Source organism: Eriocheir sinensis, unplaced genomic scaffold (assembly GCF_024679095.1).
Source record: "Eriocheir sinensis breed Jianghai 21 unplaced genomic scaffold, ASM2467909v1 Scaffold1585, whole genome shotgun sequence".
NCBI lineage: Eukaryota > Metazoa > Arthropoda > Malacostraca > Decapoda > Varunidae > Eriocheir > Eriocheir sinensis.
The window spans coordinates 15,001-32,500 of record NW_026110945.1 but is presented as its reverse complement, the minus strand read 5'-3'; the positions used below and the strand labels follow the sequence as shown (position 1 = coordinate 32,500).

At 42.1% G+C, this 17,500-nt stretch overlaps 1 protein-coding gene and 1 long non-coding RNA gene across 17 annotated transcripts in view; one reads left to right on the top strand and one right to left on the bottom strand.

The window, feature by feature from the left end:
• The window catches only part of LOC126990360 (uncharacterized transmembrane protein DDB_G0289901-like), a 35,126-nt gene extending 17,668 nt beyond the window's left edge, over positions 1 to 17,458 (top strand). For 4 of the 15 annotated variants that reach the window (XM_050848981.1, XM_050848971.1, XM_050848970.1 and 1 more), the window contains 6 exons: positions 5,075 to 5,277; positions 5,919 to 6,940; positions 8,253 to 8,351; positions 14,362 to 14,493; positions 15,139 to 15,185; positions 17,266 to 17,458. In XM_050848981.1, the coding sequence (XP_050704938.1) occupies positions 5,078 to 5,277; positions 5,919 to 6,940; positions 8,253 to 8,338 (1,308 nt within the window). In that variant the 5' untranslated portion in view covers positions 5,075 to 5,077 and the 3' untranslated portion in view covers positions 8,339 to 8,351; positions 14,362 to 14,493; positions 15,139 to 15,185; positions 17,266 to 17,458. Of the gene's footprint in view, positions 1 to 3,576; positions 3,768 to 5,074; positions 5,278 to 5,918; positions 6,941 to 8,252; positions 8,352 to 10,154; positions 10,376 to 14,361; positions 15,110 to 15,138; positions 15,186 to 17,265 lie in introns of those variants that run through there. The other 11 variants (XM_050848978.1, XM_050848977.1, XM_050848980.1 and 8 more) reach the window with 9 other exon arrangements.
• Positions 8,360 to 10,144, bottom strand: LOC126990361 (uncharacterized). 2 transcript variants are annotated; one of them, XR_007744247.1, is made up of 3 exons: positions 9,564 to 10,144; positions 9,206 to 9,474; positions 8,360 to 9,161 (listed from the first exon to the last, which is right to left on the bottom strand). It is a non-coding gene; the product is annotated as an uncharacterized LOC126990361 (long non-coding RNA). The 2 variants fall into 2 exon arrangements; XR_007744246.1 differs by having other exon boundaries at positions 9,295 to 9,474.
• Positions 17,459 to 17,500: the final 42 nt, after the last annotated feature.

Genomic DNA, 17,500 nt, shown 5'->3' with positions numbered 1-17,500 from the left:
ATTTTTTAGTGCAGTATTTTCAGAAAGTCTGCGGTAGTGCGGTACTTTTTTGTGATGCAGTACTACCGCACTAAGTACCGCACTTGCCCACCTCTGTACATTCTTTCATCCCTCATCATTTATTAATTCTTTCACCACCAAGTCCAGTCTTTACCATGCTCTCTTTGATGAACATGAACCTGCAAACAACGATAACAATACAGACGAATCATTATGGAAATCATCAACCAGCTGTACGGACACATGAATTTTGACGCTTCATCACAATATTATGACATTCCCAATTATAACAAATTAGTTTCATCCCAAGACATTGCCATACTAAATATAATGCACATGAACTCCAGATCCTTACCCAAGAACTCTGACCACATACACGGCTTCCTCAAATCCCTTAACAAACCCCCTGATATCTTGGCCATTACTGAAACCTGGCTTACAGCTACTTACAAACACCTGTATGAAATTCCAGGATACCATTCACACCACCTGGTAAGACACACGCGAGCACAGGGAGGAGTCTCAGTCTTTGTTTCTGACATAATTCAATCGATAGAAATCCATGACATGACAACAGTACTAACCAAAAATATTCAAATTAACACTGTTAAAATATTCACTAAAACATTTTGCTTTCTAATATGGGCAATCTATCGACCTAATAGTAAACATATTGCAGTCGAGGAATTTACTCACATATTAAATGCAATCTTACAAAAAACAACACAAATCACAACAAAATAGTACTGATTGGGGACTTCAATATAAATTTGTTAGAACATAACACACACGCCGACAAACAATTTCTTGCCAACATGCAAACTATCAACCTCGCTCCTCACATAGCCAGGCCTACAAGGTTTCCAGACAGTATTGACCTAGGGGAACCATCGCTTCTTGACCATATTTACACAGACTTTATTAACCATGTTAGCACAGGTATTTTACGTTACCCAATCTCAGATCACCTCCCAATCTTTTTGAACATATCTATTCCTACAATAAATCATAAGCTCCATAAAATTGAATTCCATTACATAACTCAGGAAAGTAAAGTAGATTTTACATATAAAATGAGCAATATAAACTGGAATGAACTTTTTCCTTCTCAAGATGTTAATATAAACTGTAGTATTTTTATCAAGAGATCACAAGAAATCTACGATGCATGTTTCCCATTAAAAACAAAGTATGTATCTGAAAAAAAGACATCATAATCCTTGGATTTCTCAAGCTGTAGTTAACTCCATCAGACATAAAAATAACTTATATACAGACTTTAAAATTGGAGCTGTTACGGAAACTTACTACAAAGAATATCACAATATTTTAAATAGAGTAATAAAAAAAGCTGAACAATCATATTATATGAATATTTTCACACACTTTAAAAGCAACACAAGAATAATATGGAATGCTTTAAACAAACTTAAAAACATCTATAAGAACACCTTCCAAAATCCAATTAACTACAAAAACAAATTGTTATCAAATCCACTAGATATTTCAGAAGCATTTAATGAATATTATACAAACATTGCTCCCAGACCCACCCTACAGGAACTTAACGACTCAAGGCTGGAGGCTGCAGAACGCCTAGCCTCAGACCGTACTATTATTTTCGACCGATTGGGGCAAGAAGAACCTTGTGTCCTTCAACGCCTCAAAAACACAGTTTCTCCACCTATCCACTCGACACAATCTTCCAAACAACTATCCCCTATTCTTTGACAACACCCAGCTATCACCTTCCTCAACACTAAACATCCTCGGTCTATCCTTAACTCAAAACCTCAACTGGAAACTTCATATCTCATCTCTTACTAAATCAGCTTCCTCGAGGCTGGGCGTTCTGTACCGTCTCCGCCAGTTCTTCTCCCCTGCACAGTTGCTGTCCATATACAGGGGCCTTGTCCACCCTCGTATGGAGTATGCATCTCGTGTGGGGGGGCTCCACTCACACAGCTCTTCTGGATAGAGTGGAAGCTAAGGCTCTTCGTCTCATCAACTCTCCTCCTCATACTGATAGTCTTCTACCTCTTAAATTCCGCCGCAATGTTGCCTCTCTTTCTATCTTCTATCGATATTTCCACGCTGACTGCTCTTCTGAACTTGCTAACTGCATGCCTCCCCCCCTCCCGTGGCCCCGCTGCACTCGACTTTCTACTCATGCTCATCCCTATACTGTCCAAACCCCTTATGCAAGAGTTAACCAGCATCTTCACTCTTTCATCCCTCACGCTGGTAAACTCTGGAACAATCTTCCTTCATCTGTATTTCCTCCTGCCTACGACTTGAACTCTTTCAAGAGGAGGGTATCAGGACACCTCTCCTCCCGTATTTGATCTTGCTTTCGGCCACCTCTTTTGTTTCTTTTTTAGGAGCAGCGAGTAGCGGGCTTTTTTTTTTATTATTGTTTTCTTTTTTTGTGCCCTTGAGCTGCCTCCTTTGTTGTAAAAAAAAAAAAAAAAAAAAAAGCTAGACCTTAAGATACCTCCATCCACTACTGACCCCTTAAATTATTTACAAGGCAACTATCCATCACCTGTGATGGCTCCCACTGTATACCCACAAGATGCCATTAATGTCATAAACTCTTTGAAAGACAAAAAATGCAACTTGTTTGAAATTCCTGTATCACTCATTAAATCCAACAAAGAGCAAATGGCAATTCCAATATCAATTCTTTTTAACCAGTCTATCGCCACTGGTAAATTCCCACAATGTTGTAAACGCTATTATTATACCCATATACAAAAAAAGGCTCTAAATTTGATATTGGTAATTACAGACCAATTTCATTGCTAAATATATTTTCAAAAAATTTTGAAAAATTAATGAAAAAGTACTTAACAAATTTTCTTGAAGCTAAATCTATCCTTAAGGTGAACAATTCGGTTTCCATCTAGGCTTAAGGACCTTTGATGCCTTGAACACTTTTACTGAGAAAATTTACTATAGTTTGGATTCACATTACTCTCTGTTAAGCATTTACGTTGATTTTTCGCAGGCCTTTGATACCGTCAGACATGATATCGTTACTAAAATTAAATCATTATGGGATACGTGGTATTATACTTCACTGGTTCAAAGATTACCTAACCAATAGAACCGAATCTACTAAATTTATTCATCAAAGTTCAGAACCTTTGACTGTCAACTATGGGGTTCCACAAGGCAGTGTGTTAGGTCCAATATTATTCCTTCTTTATATAAATGGTCTAACCAACACATTTTCCAATATCAGAACAATTTTATTTGCTGATGACTCCACCTTGTACATCACTGGCTCTGACCCTCCTGATATGATTCACACCGTAAACAATGACCTGGATAACTTTGATGAATGGTTCTAAGCAACAGACTGACAGTTAATCTAAGCAAGATATTTTACATGCTCTTTACCAACAAGACTATAAAAACATTACCACCTTTAATTTATCAAAATAACCTAATTCAAAAAGTCACAACATAAACTTCTAGGTATAAGAGATGAATCACTAACATTTAAATCACATATATCAGAGCTTTGCATCAAAATATCAAGAATAGTATATCTCTTATATCAAATGAAAGATCTTATGCCCAAGCATGTGGCTGAGTGGTAGTGTGCCGGCGTCGCGTTTGGGAGATCCAGGAGGGGCGTCGTTTCGAATCCTGGCTGGTACACAGCTGTGATTTTTCAGTCACCGCCGAGTGGCCTAAGACTACCCACATGCTGCCCTGAAGACCACCAATCAACCCGGACTCTAGATAACCTCTCCAAGGTGAGGCTCTAAGATGAGCTCTAGGGGGCAGTATGAGCCAATGCGAGATGGCGCCACTATAAACACTCACCTGCGCCACAACGGGCTGGGCCGACCATCAGGACCCACCAGTGAGCAAGCCTAACGGTGCAATAGGCTGCAATGTAATAATTTTTTTTTTTTAAACTGCTCATGTCCTTCCTCATCTTTTTTCTGCACCCCAGTCTGGTGTAACACATGCCCCACATACCTTATAACTGCCCTTAATCAGATTACAAAAGATGACCGTAAGAATTTTTACGAACGGGCTTTTTGGATCACACCCAAGGAATTTTTAATTTAAAGAGGAAAGCATATTAAAAATATTTGACATAGATAAGATTCATATTGCAATCTACATGTACAAATTAATTCATAGCGGCAATGTAACCTCTCATCCACAACACAACTATCCCACCCACACACGAGGAAACCTCCGCACACCTCTACATAATCAGTCACTCTTTCAACACTCACTGTGCCACTCTGGACCGACACTTTGGAATTCAGTTCCTGACCACATGAAAACATTACCCACACGAAGCTCATTTAAAAAACAACTAAAAAAGCACATAATAGAACAGTACTGAATACTTTATGTACTTACATTTTGTCCTTACTTTTTCCTCCTTTATTCCCTTCTTTTTATTAACCATATATAAATACTCCAGATTATTATTATTATTATTATTATTATTATTATTATTATTATTATTATTATTATAAAATATTATTATTAATATTTTTATTATTATTATTATTATTATTATTATTATTATTATTATTATTATTATTATTATAAAATATTATTATTAATATTTTTATTATTATTATTATTATTATTATTATTATTATTATTATTATTATTATTATTATTATCATTGCCATTATTATTATTTTGTCTGGTGAAAATGTTTTATAAAACCTATGTTTTATATATATATATATATATATATATATATATATATATATATATATATATATATATATATATATATATATATATATATATATATATATATATATATATATATATATATATATATATATATATACCTACTATAACTCCTTCATACATGCTTTTCACATGCCTAGGCACTAGGTTGGTTGGGGAGCTGCTGGCTTTCCTTTAGTATTTACTTGTTTTACGTTACCTGCCTTATCTACATATCCTGTTTTGCCCCAAAAGCTTTGCTTCCTATGGGATGCTTATGTAAATAATTAATACAAAACTTTTCAGTGATGTGTTTAGGCATATTAAAGTGTTTCAAGTGTTTCCTCTCTCTCAGGACATGAATGAACCCTCAAACCTCTGGTCCAGGAGTCACCACGGCTGTCAGCAGAACAACTTGGAGCATCCGCCCTTCCTGCCGCCAGTGGTCAGAGACTCTCTCTTCTGCCACACGGTCTGCATGTCGGCAAGGCACTACATCGGACTCCACTACAGCCTCCACAACCTCTACGGACTGTCAGAGACGAGTGCCACCAATGCGTAAGTCTATGATGCTCACAGTTTTAGGTGCAGGGAGGGATATGCTGACAGTAGGTTTGTGGTGTGCATTCAGTATGGGCACAGTACATTAGTGATGTGCTTGCAATAAGATTGTGGTGTGCATTTATTATCGTTACAGTGTATTAATGATATACCCAAGTCATAGGCAAGAGGAAATACAGATGAAGGAAGGCTGTTTTTCTTTCAGAGTTTACCAGCCAAAGGGATGAAAGAATGAAGATGCTGGTTGACCCTTGCATAAGGGATTAGGATAGCATAGGGATGAGCCAGAGTTGAAGGTCTTGTACAGATACAGATGAAGGAAGGCAAGGCTGTTTTTTCAGAGTTTACATGCTTTTAAAAGGCATGAAAGAATAAAGATGCTGCCTGGTTGACTCTTGCATAAGGGATAAGGATGAGCCAAAGTAGAAATTTACCAGCCAAAGGGATGAAAGAATGAAGATGCTGGCTGGCTGACTCTTGCATAAGGGATTAGGGCAGCATAGGGATGAGCCAGTGTATGGACGGTAGGGGTTGAGGCATGCAGCTACCAAGTTCAGGAGTGCCTGCCAGTCCTCTTATTTATAAGATATCAATACTTATTTATTATTACTATCAATATGGCCATTACTTGTTGCCAGAGCCCTGCAGGGTGTGGGAGCCAGGCGGCCGTTCATGACTTCCCACTCGTCCTTCCCCGGCCAGGGCATCGATGGGGGCCACTGGACAGACCACTACGGGGGCCACTGGACGGACCACTACGGGGGCCACTGGACGGACCACTACGGGGGCCACTGGACGGACCACTACGGGGGCCACTGGACGGACCACTACGGGGGCCACTGGATGGACCACTACGGGGGCCACTGGACGGACTACTACGGGGGCCACTGGACGGACCACTACGGGGGCCACTGGATGGACCACTACTGGGGCCACTGGACGGACCACTACGGGGGCCACTGGACGGACCACTACTGGGGCCACTGGACGGACCACTACTGGGGCCACTGGACGGACCACTACGGGGGCCACTGGACGGACCACTACTGGGGCCACTGGACGGACCACTATGGGGGCCACTGGACGGACCACTACGGGGGCCACTGGACGGACCACTACGGGGGCCACTGGACGGACCACTACGGGGGCCACTGGACGGACCACTACGGGGGCCACTGGACGGACCACTACGGGGGCCACTGGACGGACCACTACGGGGGCCACTGGACGGACCACTACGGGGGCCACTGGACGGACCACTACGGGGGCCACTGGACGGACCACTACGGGGACCACTGGACGGACCACTACAGGGGCCACTGGACGGGCCACTACAGGGGCCACCGGACGGACCACTATGGGGGCCACTGGACGGACCACTACGGGGGCCACTGGACGGACCACTACGGGGGCCACTGGACGGACCACTACTGGGGCCACTGGACGGACCACTACGGGGGCCACTGGACGGACCACTACGGGGGCCACTGGACGGACCACTACGGGGGCCACTGGACGGACCACTACGGGGGCCACTGGACGGGCCACTACGGGGGCCACTGGACGGACCACTACGGGGGCCACTGGACGGACCACTACGGGGGCCACTGGACGGGCCACGTGTGCTCCCACTGCATCAACATGTGGCACTCCACCGCAGGTCAGTGCTGCTGGAATTTATTTATTAATTTATCAATTTATCTATTTATTTTGTATTTTTATTATTATTATTATTATTATTATTATTATTATTATTATTATTATTATTATTATTATTATTATTATTATTATTATTATTATTATTATTATTATTATTATTATTATTTTATTTATTTATTTATTTATTTTTCTTTTCTTTTTTACATCCTGGCCCACAGCTGGTAGGCTTTCTTTAGGGGCCTGGTGGTCAGCCCGAGCCCGTCATGGCGCAGGGCAGGCGAGTGTTTACAGTGATGCCATCTATTCTGAACAGGCAATGGGCCACGTTATTTAGAGATTCCAGCGCCCAAACACACACGTGACGTGACTTTTATAGGAGTTGTGGGCCTTCCCGTGGGTAGTTTTGTGACCCTGGTGGTAGTTTGACAAGGCTTCTGTGCCATGAACTCTAATAACCACTCCTGAGAATGCATTTTACCTCTCTCTTTGCCTTAAGAAATAGCTGGTGTGTGAGGGTCAGTAGTGTGTAAGAATCCCAGGCAAAGCATTCCCTTGTCAAGTTTATTCTGTGGTGACATGCAGCTGTTCCCTCTCCTCTACAGCAAACACCCTTGCTCTGTCCTTATCTCAAGTTCTTACCTGAAAACTTCTCATCCCATCTCTCAAAAACTTAATGTCTTCTTCTGGCACCGTGGCCCAACCTGCCACATGACTATTGTCCACTCAGGAAGGGACGGTCCACCACACAGCCTGAGATCATGAGGACACTGTGAAGAGAACACTTAATATAACACGAGTGCATTGATGTATGGCAGAATTGTTACAATTTTTAAAGGCTGAATTTAGATTAACTTTTACATGGATGATATATTTTTGGAGTTCATATTATCAATTTTTCACCTCCTCTTCCTCCTCCTCTTCCTCCTCCATGTGCATACTGTTTTTCACTCCAGTGTAATTGTGTGTGTGTGTGTGTGTGTGTGTGTGAGAGAGAGAGAGAGAGAGAGAGAGATTCTATGTCATCAACACCCAAAATAAGGCGCTGTAAGTCAGCCTATGGTCCTAAGCATATCAGGCTCCCACTGTTACTATTCCCCAAGGCCACAGAGAAGGCTAACCGTGTTTTCCTGGGTGGTGTTTTCCCGTTCAGGGTGCAAAAGCCGTGTGAAACTATCAGCAGCACCACCCTGCATCTCTGTTTGTCTGTATCTCTGTGTCCCTGTCTTCCTAAATGTATCAGGCTCCCACTGCGCCTATTTCCCAAGCCCACAGGGAAGAGTAACTGGGTTGTCTTGGGTGTTTTCTCCTTCAAGGCACAGAAGCCATGCAAAACTACCGCCAGGCTCAGGAAACCGCCCATGGAAACCCCGACAACCTCTGCGAGAGCCTTTTGAAATAGATGGAGCAAGCCTGTGAGGAGTTTGACAATATGGACCTTAACTTCATCATCTGCCAACTTGACGCAGCCTTTCACGCAACTTTTCCCCATCCTTTACAATACTCAGCTGCTGCACTCTTCCACATGAAGCATTTACAATCTGTCCTAAATCATCTTCCTAAGTCCCTGTCACCAATCAAATTCTTCCCTTCCTGTGCTGTCTTCTGTGCCTTCATTTCATAGTCACTGCTGTTCTGAACTTGCTAACAGCTGCTTCCTTCCTGCCTTCTGCAGTGCCCGAGGCTTTCTGCTCAAGCTCATTCCTCTGTTATTTAACTTCCTAATGCCTGAGTTAACCAAAATCATCACTTTTTTACATCCCTTTCCCTGGTAAACTCTGAAATACTTGTCCTTCCTTATTTCTGCATTTTGTCCTGACTGCCATTTGCTTCACTCAGTCCTCTCTAAGTCACTGCCATCACACTCATTCTTCTTTAATTCCTATCTTCTATGCCTTAATTTCATAGTCACTGCTGTTCTGAACTTGCTAATAGCTGCCTCCCTCCAGCCACACACACACACACACACACACACACACACACACACCACCTTCTTCCTCCTCCCTACCAATTTAACAGAGGCAGGAAATAACATAGAAGCTGCCAATGATTTTTTTTTGTTATTATTAATCAACATCTTTTAGTAAGGAAGAGCTTCACTTTCTCCAGTGCTCCTGTCACCTTTTTCCTCCCCCCAGAACACTTCAGAAATATGTCAGGGTCAAGAAATAGTTGGGAACCTGCCAGCATCAGAAATATGTCAGGGTCAAGAAATAGTTGGGAACCTGCCAGCATCAGAAATATGTCAGGGCAAGAAATAGTTAGGAACCTGCCAGCATCAGAAATATGTCAGGGGCAAGAAATAGTTAGGAACCTGCCAGCATCAGAAATATGTCAGGGTCAAGAAATAGTAGGAACCTGCCAGCATCAGAAATATGTCAGGGTCAAGAAATAGTTGGGAACCTGCCAGCATCAGAAATATGTCAGGGGCAAGAAATAGTTAGGAACCTGCCAGCATCAGAAATATGTCAGGGGCAAGAAATAGTTAGGAACCTGCCAGCATCAGAAATATGTCAGGGTCAAGAAATAGTTAGGAACCTGCCAGCATCAGAAATATGTCAGGGGCAAGAAATAGTTGGAACCTGCCAGCATCAGAAATATGTCAGGGGCAAGAAATAGTTAGGAACCTGCCAGCATCAGAAATATGTCAGGGGCAAGAAATAGTTGGGAACCTGCCAGCATCAGAAATATGTCAGGGGCAAGAAATAGTTAGGAACCTGCCAGCATCAGAAATATGTCAGGGGCAAGAAATAGTTGGGAACCTGCCAGCATCAGAAATATGTCAGGGGCAAGAAATAGTTAGGAACCTGCCAGCATTTTTTAGTTGGTATAAATGACATCTATTGGTGAGGAAGAGCTGTGATTTTGCCACTCCTTCCCTTCTTTCCTCCTTCTCTCCTGTTCCTTCTTTCCTCCTTTCCCTCTGCCCCTTCTCCCCTCCCTCCTCCCAGACCCTCCAGGAATTATTCAACAAAGGCCAGAAATAGTTAGGAAGCTGGCCGCAGTGTTTTTAGTTGCTGTAAATGACATCTTATGGTGAGTCAGAGCTGTGCCTTTGCTGTTACTCATACTCCTTTTCCTCCTCTCAGACCCTCCAGGAATTTAATGAAGGCAAAAAATAGCAAAGAGGCTGCCAGTATTTAGTTCATATTAAGTGACATCTTTAGTGAGGAAGAACTTTGATTGATTTCCTTTTTCCTCCCCTCAAATCCCTCCAGTAGGCTGAGAAGAAGCTCCAGAGCCTGGCCCCGGAGATGGAGGGGCAGCGGCGGGCCAGGAAGCCCTCCAGCTCTGAGACGTGTGGCGCCACAACCAACAACTCCGCGTGCAGGGCGGGCTTAGAGAAAGGCTTTACACAGACCCTGGATAATGCTCCTGGTCTTGTTCCTCTTCTTCTTCTTGTTCTTCTTCCTCTTTACCTTAGTCATGCTGCATTATGAATCATGTTACTTAATATATCCTCTTCTTCTTTACCTTAGTCATACTGTGTTATGAATCATGTTAATTAATATATCCTCTTCTTCTTTACCTTAGTCATGCTGCGTTATGAATCATGTTAATTAATATATCCTCTTCTTCTTTACCTTAGTCATACTGTGTTATGAATCATGTTAATTAATATATCCTCTTCTTCTTTACCTTAGTCATGCTGCGTTATGAATCATGTTAATTAATATATCCTCTTCCTCTTTACCTTAGTCATGCTGCATTATGAATCATGTTAATTAATATATCCTCTTCCTCTTTACCTTAGTCATACTGCGTTATGAATCATGTTAATTAATATATCCTCTTCTTCTTTACCTTAGTCATACTGTGTTATGAATCATGTTAATTAATATATCCTCTTCCTCTTTACCTTAGTCATGCTGCATTATGAATCATGTTAATTAATATATCCTCTTCCTCTTTACCTTAGTCATGCTGTGTTATGAATCATGTTCATTAATATATCCTCTTCTTCTTTACCTTAGTCATGCTGTGTTATGAATCATGTTAATTTATATATCCTCTTCTTCTTTACCTTAGTCATGCTGCGTTATGAATCATGTTACTTAATATATCCTCTTCTTCTTTACCTTAGCCATACTGTGTTATGAATCATGTTAATTTATATATCCTCTTCTTCTTTACCTTAGTCATGCTGCGTTATGAATCATGTTAATTAATATATCCTCTTCTTCTTTACCTTAGTCATGCTGCGTTATGAATCATGTTAATTAATATATCCTTTCTTTTTACTTTAGTCATGCTGCGTTATGAATCATGTTCATATCAGACATGGGGTAATCGTAATCAATTACAATTGTTTACAGTTTTTCAAGTAATCGTAATCAATTACAATCGTTTACAGTTTTTCAAGTAATCGTAATCAATTACAATTGTTTACAGTTTTTCAAGTAATCGTAATCAATTACAATCGTTTACAGTTTTTCAAGTAATCGTAATCAATTACAATTGTTTACAGTTTTTCAAGTAATCTTAATCAATTACAATTGTTTACAGTTTTTCAAGTAATCTTAATCAATTACAATCGTTTACAGTTTTTCAAGTAATCGTAATCAATTACAATCGTTTACAGTTTTTCAAGTAATCGTAATCAATTACAATCGTTTACAGTTTTTCAAGTAATCGTAATCAATTACAATTGTTTACAGTTTTTCAAGTAATCTTAATCAATTACAATCGTTTACAGTTTTTCAAGTAATCGTAATCAATTACAATCGTTTACAGTTTTTCAAGTAATCGTAATCAATTACAATTGTTTACAGTTTTTCAAGTAATCGTAATCAATTCATAGACTTCACAACTAGTTGACGGGAAATCTCTTCAGTCTTGGCGCGCTGGCTTCGCGTAAGGGGCCGATTGTTATGGCGACTTTCACTGCGACAACTCAAACACACTCTGCGTTCTTACTCCGAATTTAAGTGGAAACAGGACGAAATCTTCAAGTTTTAGTGCATACAAGCAGGCAGGAGTGTCTCTAGAGTGATTTGGTCGAGGATTCAAGGTAACTTATATAAAATAGCACCATGCGTGCACTTTGAAAACGTTGTGTAAAAAATGGCAAATTTGCGTAACTTTAGGTTGAAATCTTTACGTAAAATGAATGATAACTGTAGGATAGTGAAGTCCACAGTTTTACGTATTAGGAAACAAGAAATGTACGTTTAGTTAGTGCCTACATGGCAACTCACCTCAGTTCCCGCGTCGCCTAACTCGCCTTAGGCACGCAGTCAGCTAGGCACTTCCCCTCTGTAAAGGATTATCGCTGTCCTGCCTCTGTTTACTCTCCAAGTAAAGGACCTACAGTTATTCATCGTCTCTGTACCCTTCCCCACAACTGCAAGGATCCAGAGGACGATACAAGAAGACACAGCGTGCAGAACTTCATGGTGAGCAACAGGTTGGCCCAGCGCCTGCATTTGCTGAAGCTCGTCGGGTTCTTCCCCGGGGACGTGCAGGCCGACCTGGACCGGGCCAAGGCAGAGGAGAAGGAGGACGACGAGGTGATCTTGGCCCAGCTTGCCAGGGAGCTGGCCGACGACCAGCCGGACCCGCCGACGGACGAGTTGCTCCTCGCCGCGGTCGGCAACTACGCCGGCTACCTGGCCAGGAAGGTCCAGGCCAACTCCTCTGTGGCCGAGTGCTGCAAGCAGGAGCTTGCCCAGCAGGAGGAGATGAAGATTACCGTGGAGCTCGAGAGGGGCGACCCGCCCTCTGTGATGTTCGACGCCCTGGTCGAGCTGGTCGACAGGGGAGAGCTGGAGACGGGCCGGGCGGTCCTGAAGCGGCCATCTCTCCCAATGGCCCAATGGCCCACGGGATGTCGCTGTGGGACTCCCTGATGTGCAGGGAGGACAAGAAGGAGCGCAGGTTGAGGTTCCTCTCCCTTGCCATGCGCCACAGGGACGGGTTCAGGCACCTCCTGGAGTTCCTGGCGGCCTCAGACCCGACCTTGCAGGGGTACAGGTGCCAGGAGGGGCACAACCTGGCCAACACCATCTTGCCGCACATCAGCAGGTCCCTCTTCAACTGTTTCGGTGCTAATTTCTCCAAGGACGTGACCTCAGAAGCGAGGAAGAACAAGGCCTTGAAGCAGCCGACCGGCAGGAAGAGGAGCAGTATCGAGGAGGGCAGGAAGGAGACGGCGAGGAACAGGGACGTGTACAAGTCCAGGAAACTGACCGGGGCCCACAAGTCATAGGCCAAAAGGCTAAAGTGATTGTTCAGGGACGAGGGCCAGATAGCCGGCAAGACGTGCTGCGGCAATAGTGACATCGGAATTCAACCAAAATAAGTTGTGATTGTATATAGAAAAATGAATATTTTGCTTTTGTTGAGTAAAATTAAGATGTTTCTGCATGCTTTCCTCAAGTATTAAGTTTCTAATGTGAAAATTAAGTGATTTATTAGATGTTAAAAACTTACGTAAAAAATTGCACTAAATAAAGAAAAAATAAGTAGCTATTTCGGGCAAAAACTTATAAGATATGCTAAATATTGCTATTGATTCTGAAAATATAAGTGATTATCTCTGCATTTGGTGATGTTTGTGCATCTAGCGTAAAATCTGAGGATTTTATAGCCTTTTTAAGTTTTGTTATACTTATATAAAAAACAATTAATCGGGATTTTATTAGGGAACGACTTTGAATTTTTTGATACCGCTGCTCATGGAGACTCATATATGCCTAAGGGAGGTGCCTGTTTTAGTTTCAGGTCGCTAGCTGCTTTGGTTTTGAAAATATTTAAATTTTAAATTTTTGAAAATCGGCCCCCTGCGAATCGGCCCCGCGCCCCGTTTCCCGTCAAGAGATTGTGAAGTCTATGATCAATTACAATCGTTTACAGTTTTTCAAGTAATCGTAATCAATTACAATTGTTTACAGTTTTTCAAGTAATCGTAATCAATTACAATCGTTTACAGTTTTTCAAGTAATCTTAATCGATTACCCTCTTATTTTTTTAAAATAATCGTAATCGTAATCGAATACATTATAAAAGTACAACTGTAATCGTGATTACTTTTGTGATTACATTAGCAAAGTTTAGTTAATAGTTTCTCGTACAGCAAGTATGTACTCTAAATATCTATAGTAATTCAACCAATTAAATATTCAGCATGGTACATGTGTGACATTTGCAAGTTCACCTTTCAGTCCTTCCTGTAGTCATGATTAATACATCATATAATCGTAATCGTAATTGATTACACTTAATTTTATTGTAATTGTAATCACAATCGTGAAAATATGAAGTAATCATAATCGTAATTGATTACATAACATAAGTAATCGCCCCATGTCTGGTTAATATACAGTAAAATCTTGCTAGCTTCTCTTCTCTCCTCCTTCCCCTCCTCCCTTCCCCTCTCCCCTCCCTCCCCCAACACATTCCCTACACATTTCTCCTCCTCCCCAGCCTGAGCACCTCACCACAGAGCTGTCCAAGATGCCTCACGTCCAAGAAGTCCCAGGTTTACAAGTGGAAGGGCCTGCTCAAGGAACTCCGCTGCTCTCTCCTGGACGGAAGGAACCAGGAGATGGAGAGGAGGTGATGGAATAATGTAGGCTCCAGTATTTTAGTTTTTCAGCTTATTCAGAGAGTTGGCAGTTTTGAGGTTTTGTGGTGTCAGGCATGCCTTCCCTTATCACTAATTCCTCCTCCTCCTGGCCCTTGTCACTTGCCTGTTACAGTGTGGAGAGGGAGGGAATACATGAGGGAGGCATTGAAAGGGAGGATTAAGATGTGATGAGGGAATGTCGTCAATTCCATTCTTTTCTTCGTAATTGTAATTGTTTTCAGAGTTGTTTTAATGCATATGTAGTGCAGCGACTAGGCCTGACGGGCAAGCCTCCCATAACCCACTCAGCCAGCGGGGTACCTCTTTGGCCGACTGATAAGGTAGTGGCTCTCCTGTCACGCTGGTCACAGGTTCAATCCTGGGCAGCCAACAAAACCCTCTCCTTGTCTTGATTAATGTCTCGTGTGTTTCAATACACGCAGAGGACGTGTGGGACCGGGTGTAGTAGAAAAGAGAGAAAAATCTCGGCCTTAAACATATAACAGGGAGGCAGGACGAGGCGGCAGGACTATAGTGCTAGAAGGCAGGGAACGTATCAGGGAGGCAGGGAAACACAGTTTTCTTATTTTTAGTATACGAATACTAATTCAACTTAACTTCTTCCATGGAATGAGATGAAGAAGAAGAAGAAAAAGAAGAGGAAGAAGACTTAGGAACAAAGGTAAAAAATAGCACATAATTTCTTTTTTATTCATTTTTTCTCCTTTTATTTTCTTTATTTTCTTCCATCTTTTCATCATCATTTCTTCCTTCTCCTCCTCTTTCAATTTTTCTTTCTCTGCTCCTCCTCCTCTGCTCCCTTCCTTCCTCTCTCCTCCTCCTGTCCACTCTACAGGTTCTTGGTGACTGTCATTGTTGTCAAAATACGTCTGTTAGTGTTAATAAAACCCGTCCCTGGGCTGGGGCTAGAGTCTGTTGAGCTGCCCTGGCCTCTACAGGAAGGTCTGGGCACACTAGAGGGCTTGGAAGGGGCTGTTTGGGGGCTGAAAACATGTTGCATTGGCCCTGTAACTGTGGGGTCTGTTTAGGGAATTATTGTGTGTGTGTGTGTGTGTGTGTGTTAAGGCCTCAGGGGCGGCTGGGGGAGTGATTCGGCCAGTGTCCTTTTCTTTATTTCCTTTACTTAATATTCTTGTTTTATTTCAGTTTTTCTTAACTTTTTTATTTGTTACTTTCCTTGTTTTCTTTCCCTAACCTGTTATTTTTCCTCGTTATTTTGTTTTCCTCTTTCCTTAATATTTCTTGTCATTATTTCATGTCTTCTTGCTGCTGGTCTTCCCCTTTCTCCTCCACTTCTCCATTTTATCTCCTCCTCTCCAGTTCTTCTCCTCCCTTTCACCTCCCTCCTAAGGTCGGAAGCATTTGCCCCGCACATCAGCTGTTCCCAAAGGCCAAAAAGGAGGGCAGGGAGGGTCATAAGAAGTGTTCTTTTAGGTTCACGGTGCAGAGGAAGATAGATTATGACCTCCTCCTCCTCCTCCTCCTCCATCTCTCCTCCTTTCTCATATCTTCTTCCCTTCCTTCATTCTTCTTCTCTTCCTTCCTCACCTTCCTTCCCTTCTTCTCTTCTCTTCTCCCTTTCCCTTGCCTCCTTCCTCTCCCTCCCTCCTCCTCTTCCTTCCTTTCCCTTCTCTCTATCCCTCTTCCTCCTTCTTGGGTCTAATGATAATAACAATGGTAATAATAATAGTAATATATATTTGTAATTTATTTTTATTGAGCATTCCTACATTATTTTATTATTACAGGAGGTACACACACACACACACACACACACACACACACACACACACACACACACACCAAGATAAATGGGAGAGAAATAGGGGAGAAAAGTGACAATTGTAACAAGAAATGGAGTGCTAGTGAGAGGGAATGAGGAGATAAATAAACTGTAATGAATGGGAACGTGGGAGGGAGAGAAGTGAATAGTGCAGGAATATAGATGAGTTTAGGGCGGCCAGATCCACAGGGAGGTGAGGTCAGGAAGAGAGCAGCGAAGGGCAGAGTTAGGAAGGGAAGAAGTGTGAGCACGGAGACCAAGAGGGGATCAAGAAACAGCTTTAGCCAAGTACTGTACATGACACGCAGCAGAGCAAGGGGATATACATGCAGTGGAAAGGTGTTATACAAGAGGTGTGTGTGGTGTGTCAGGATGAGACAGAATGAAGCGTGTATGAGCAGTATGGTGTGGGTGTGGCAGCGAAAGGAGTGGAGTGTGCTGTGCCGATATGGTTTGGACATGTGATGAGAATGGGTTTGTGAAGAGAGTGTATGAGGGAAGGCTTGAGAGAGGGACTGTCAGGGAAAGTGAGAAGAAGAAGGAAGAGGAGAAGACTGCATGGGTATATAAGTGAAGATTTAAAGAGATAGAAGAAGAGGAATTGAAGAGTGAGAGTGCCACAGCAGGGACAGATGGAGGCACTTCTGAGATTGAGATACACACACACTGACTGACTAACTACTGAGGAAATGTAGTAGTAGTAGTAGTAGAAAGAGAGAAAGAATAAGGAGAAGGAAGAGAAAGAGACAGAAGGCTGTGCTCTCTCTCTCTCTCTCTCTCTCTCTCTCTCTCTCTCTCTCTCTCTCTCTCTCTCTCTCTCTCTCTCTCTCTCTCTCTCTCTCAGGATGACCCCCACAGTATGTTGACAACCCCCACAGACACATATATGGGTCCCCCCCCCTCTTTCTCTATAGAGCTAATTCTTTCTCATTATTTTTATTATTTCTCTTCCTATCAGAACCCCGACAAAAGATGAAGAAGAAGATGAAAGAGAAGAAGAAGAAGATGAAAGAGAAGAAGAAGAAGAAGGAGGAAGTGAAGAAGAAAAGTTTGTCTTTCAATAATAATAATAAAATATATGTTGAAAGAAATCAGTTTAAATTTTGTCCATATAACACACACACAGACATATACCCTCTCCTTCTCTTCTTTTCTTCCTGCAATACATTAAAACATATTACTATCCAAATCTA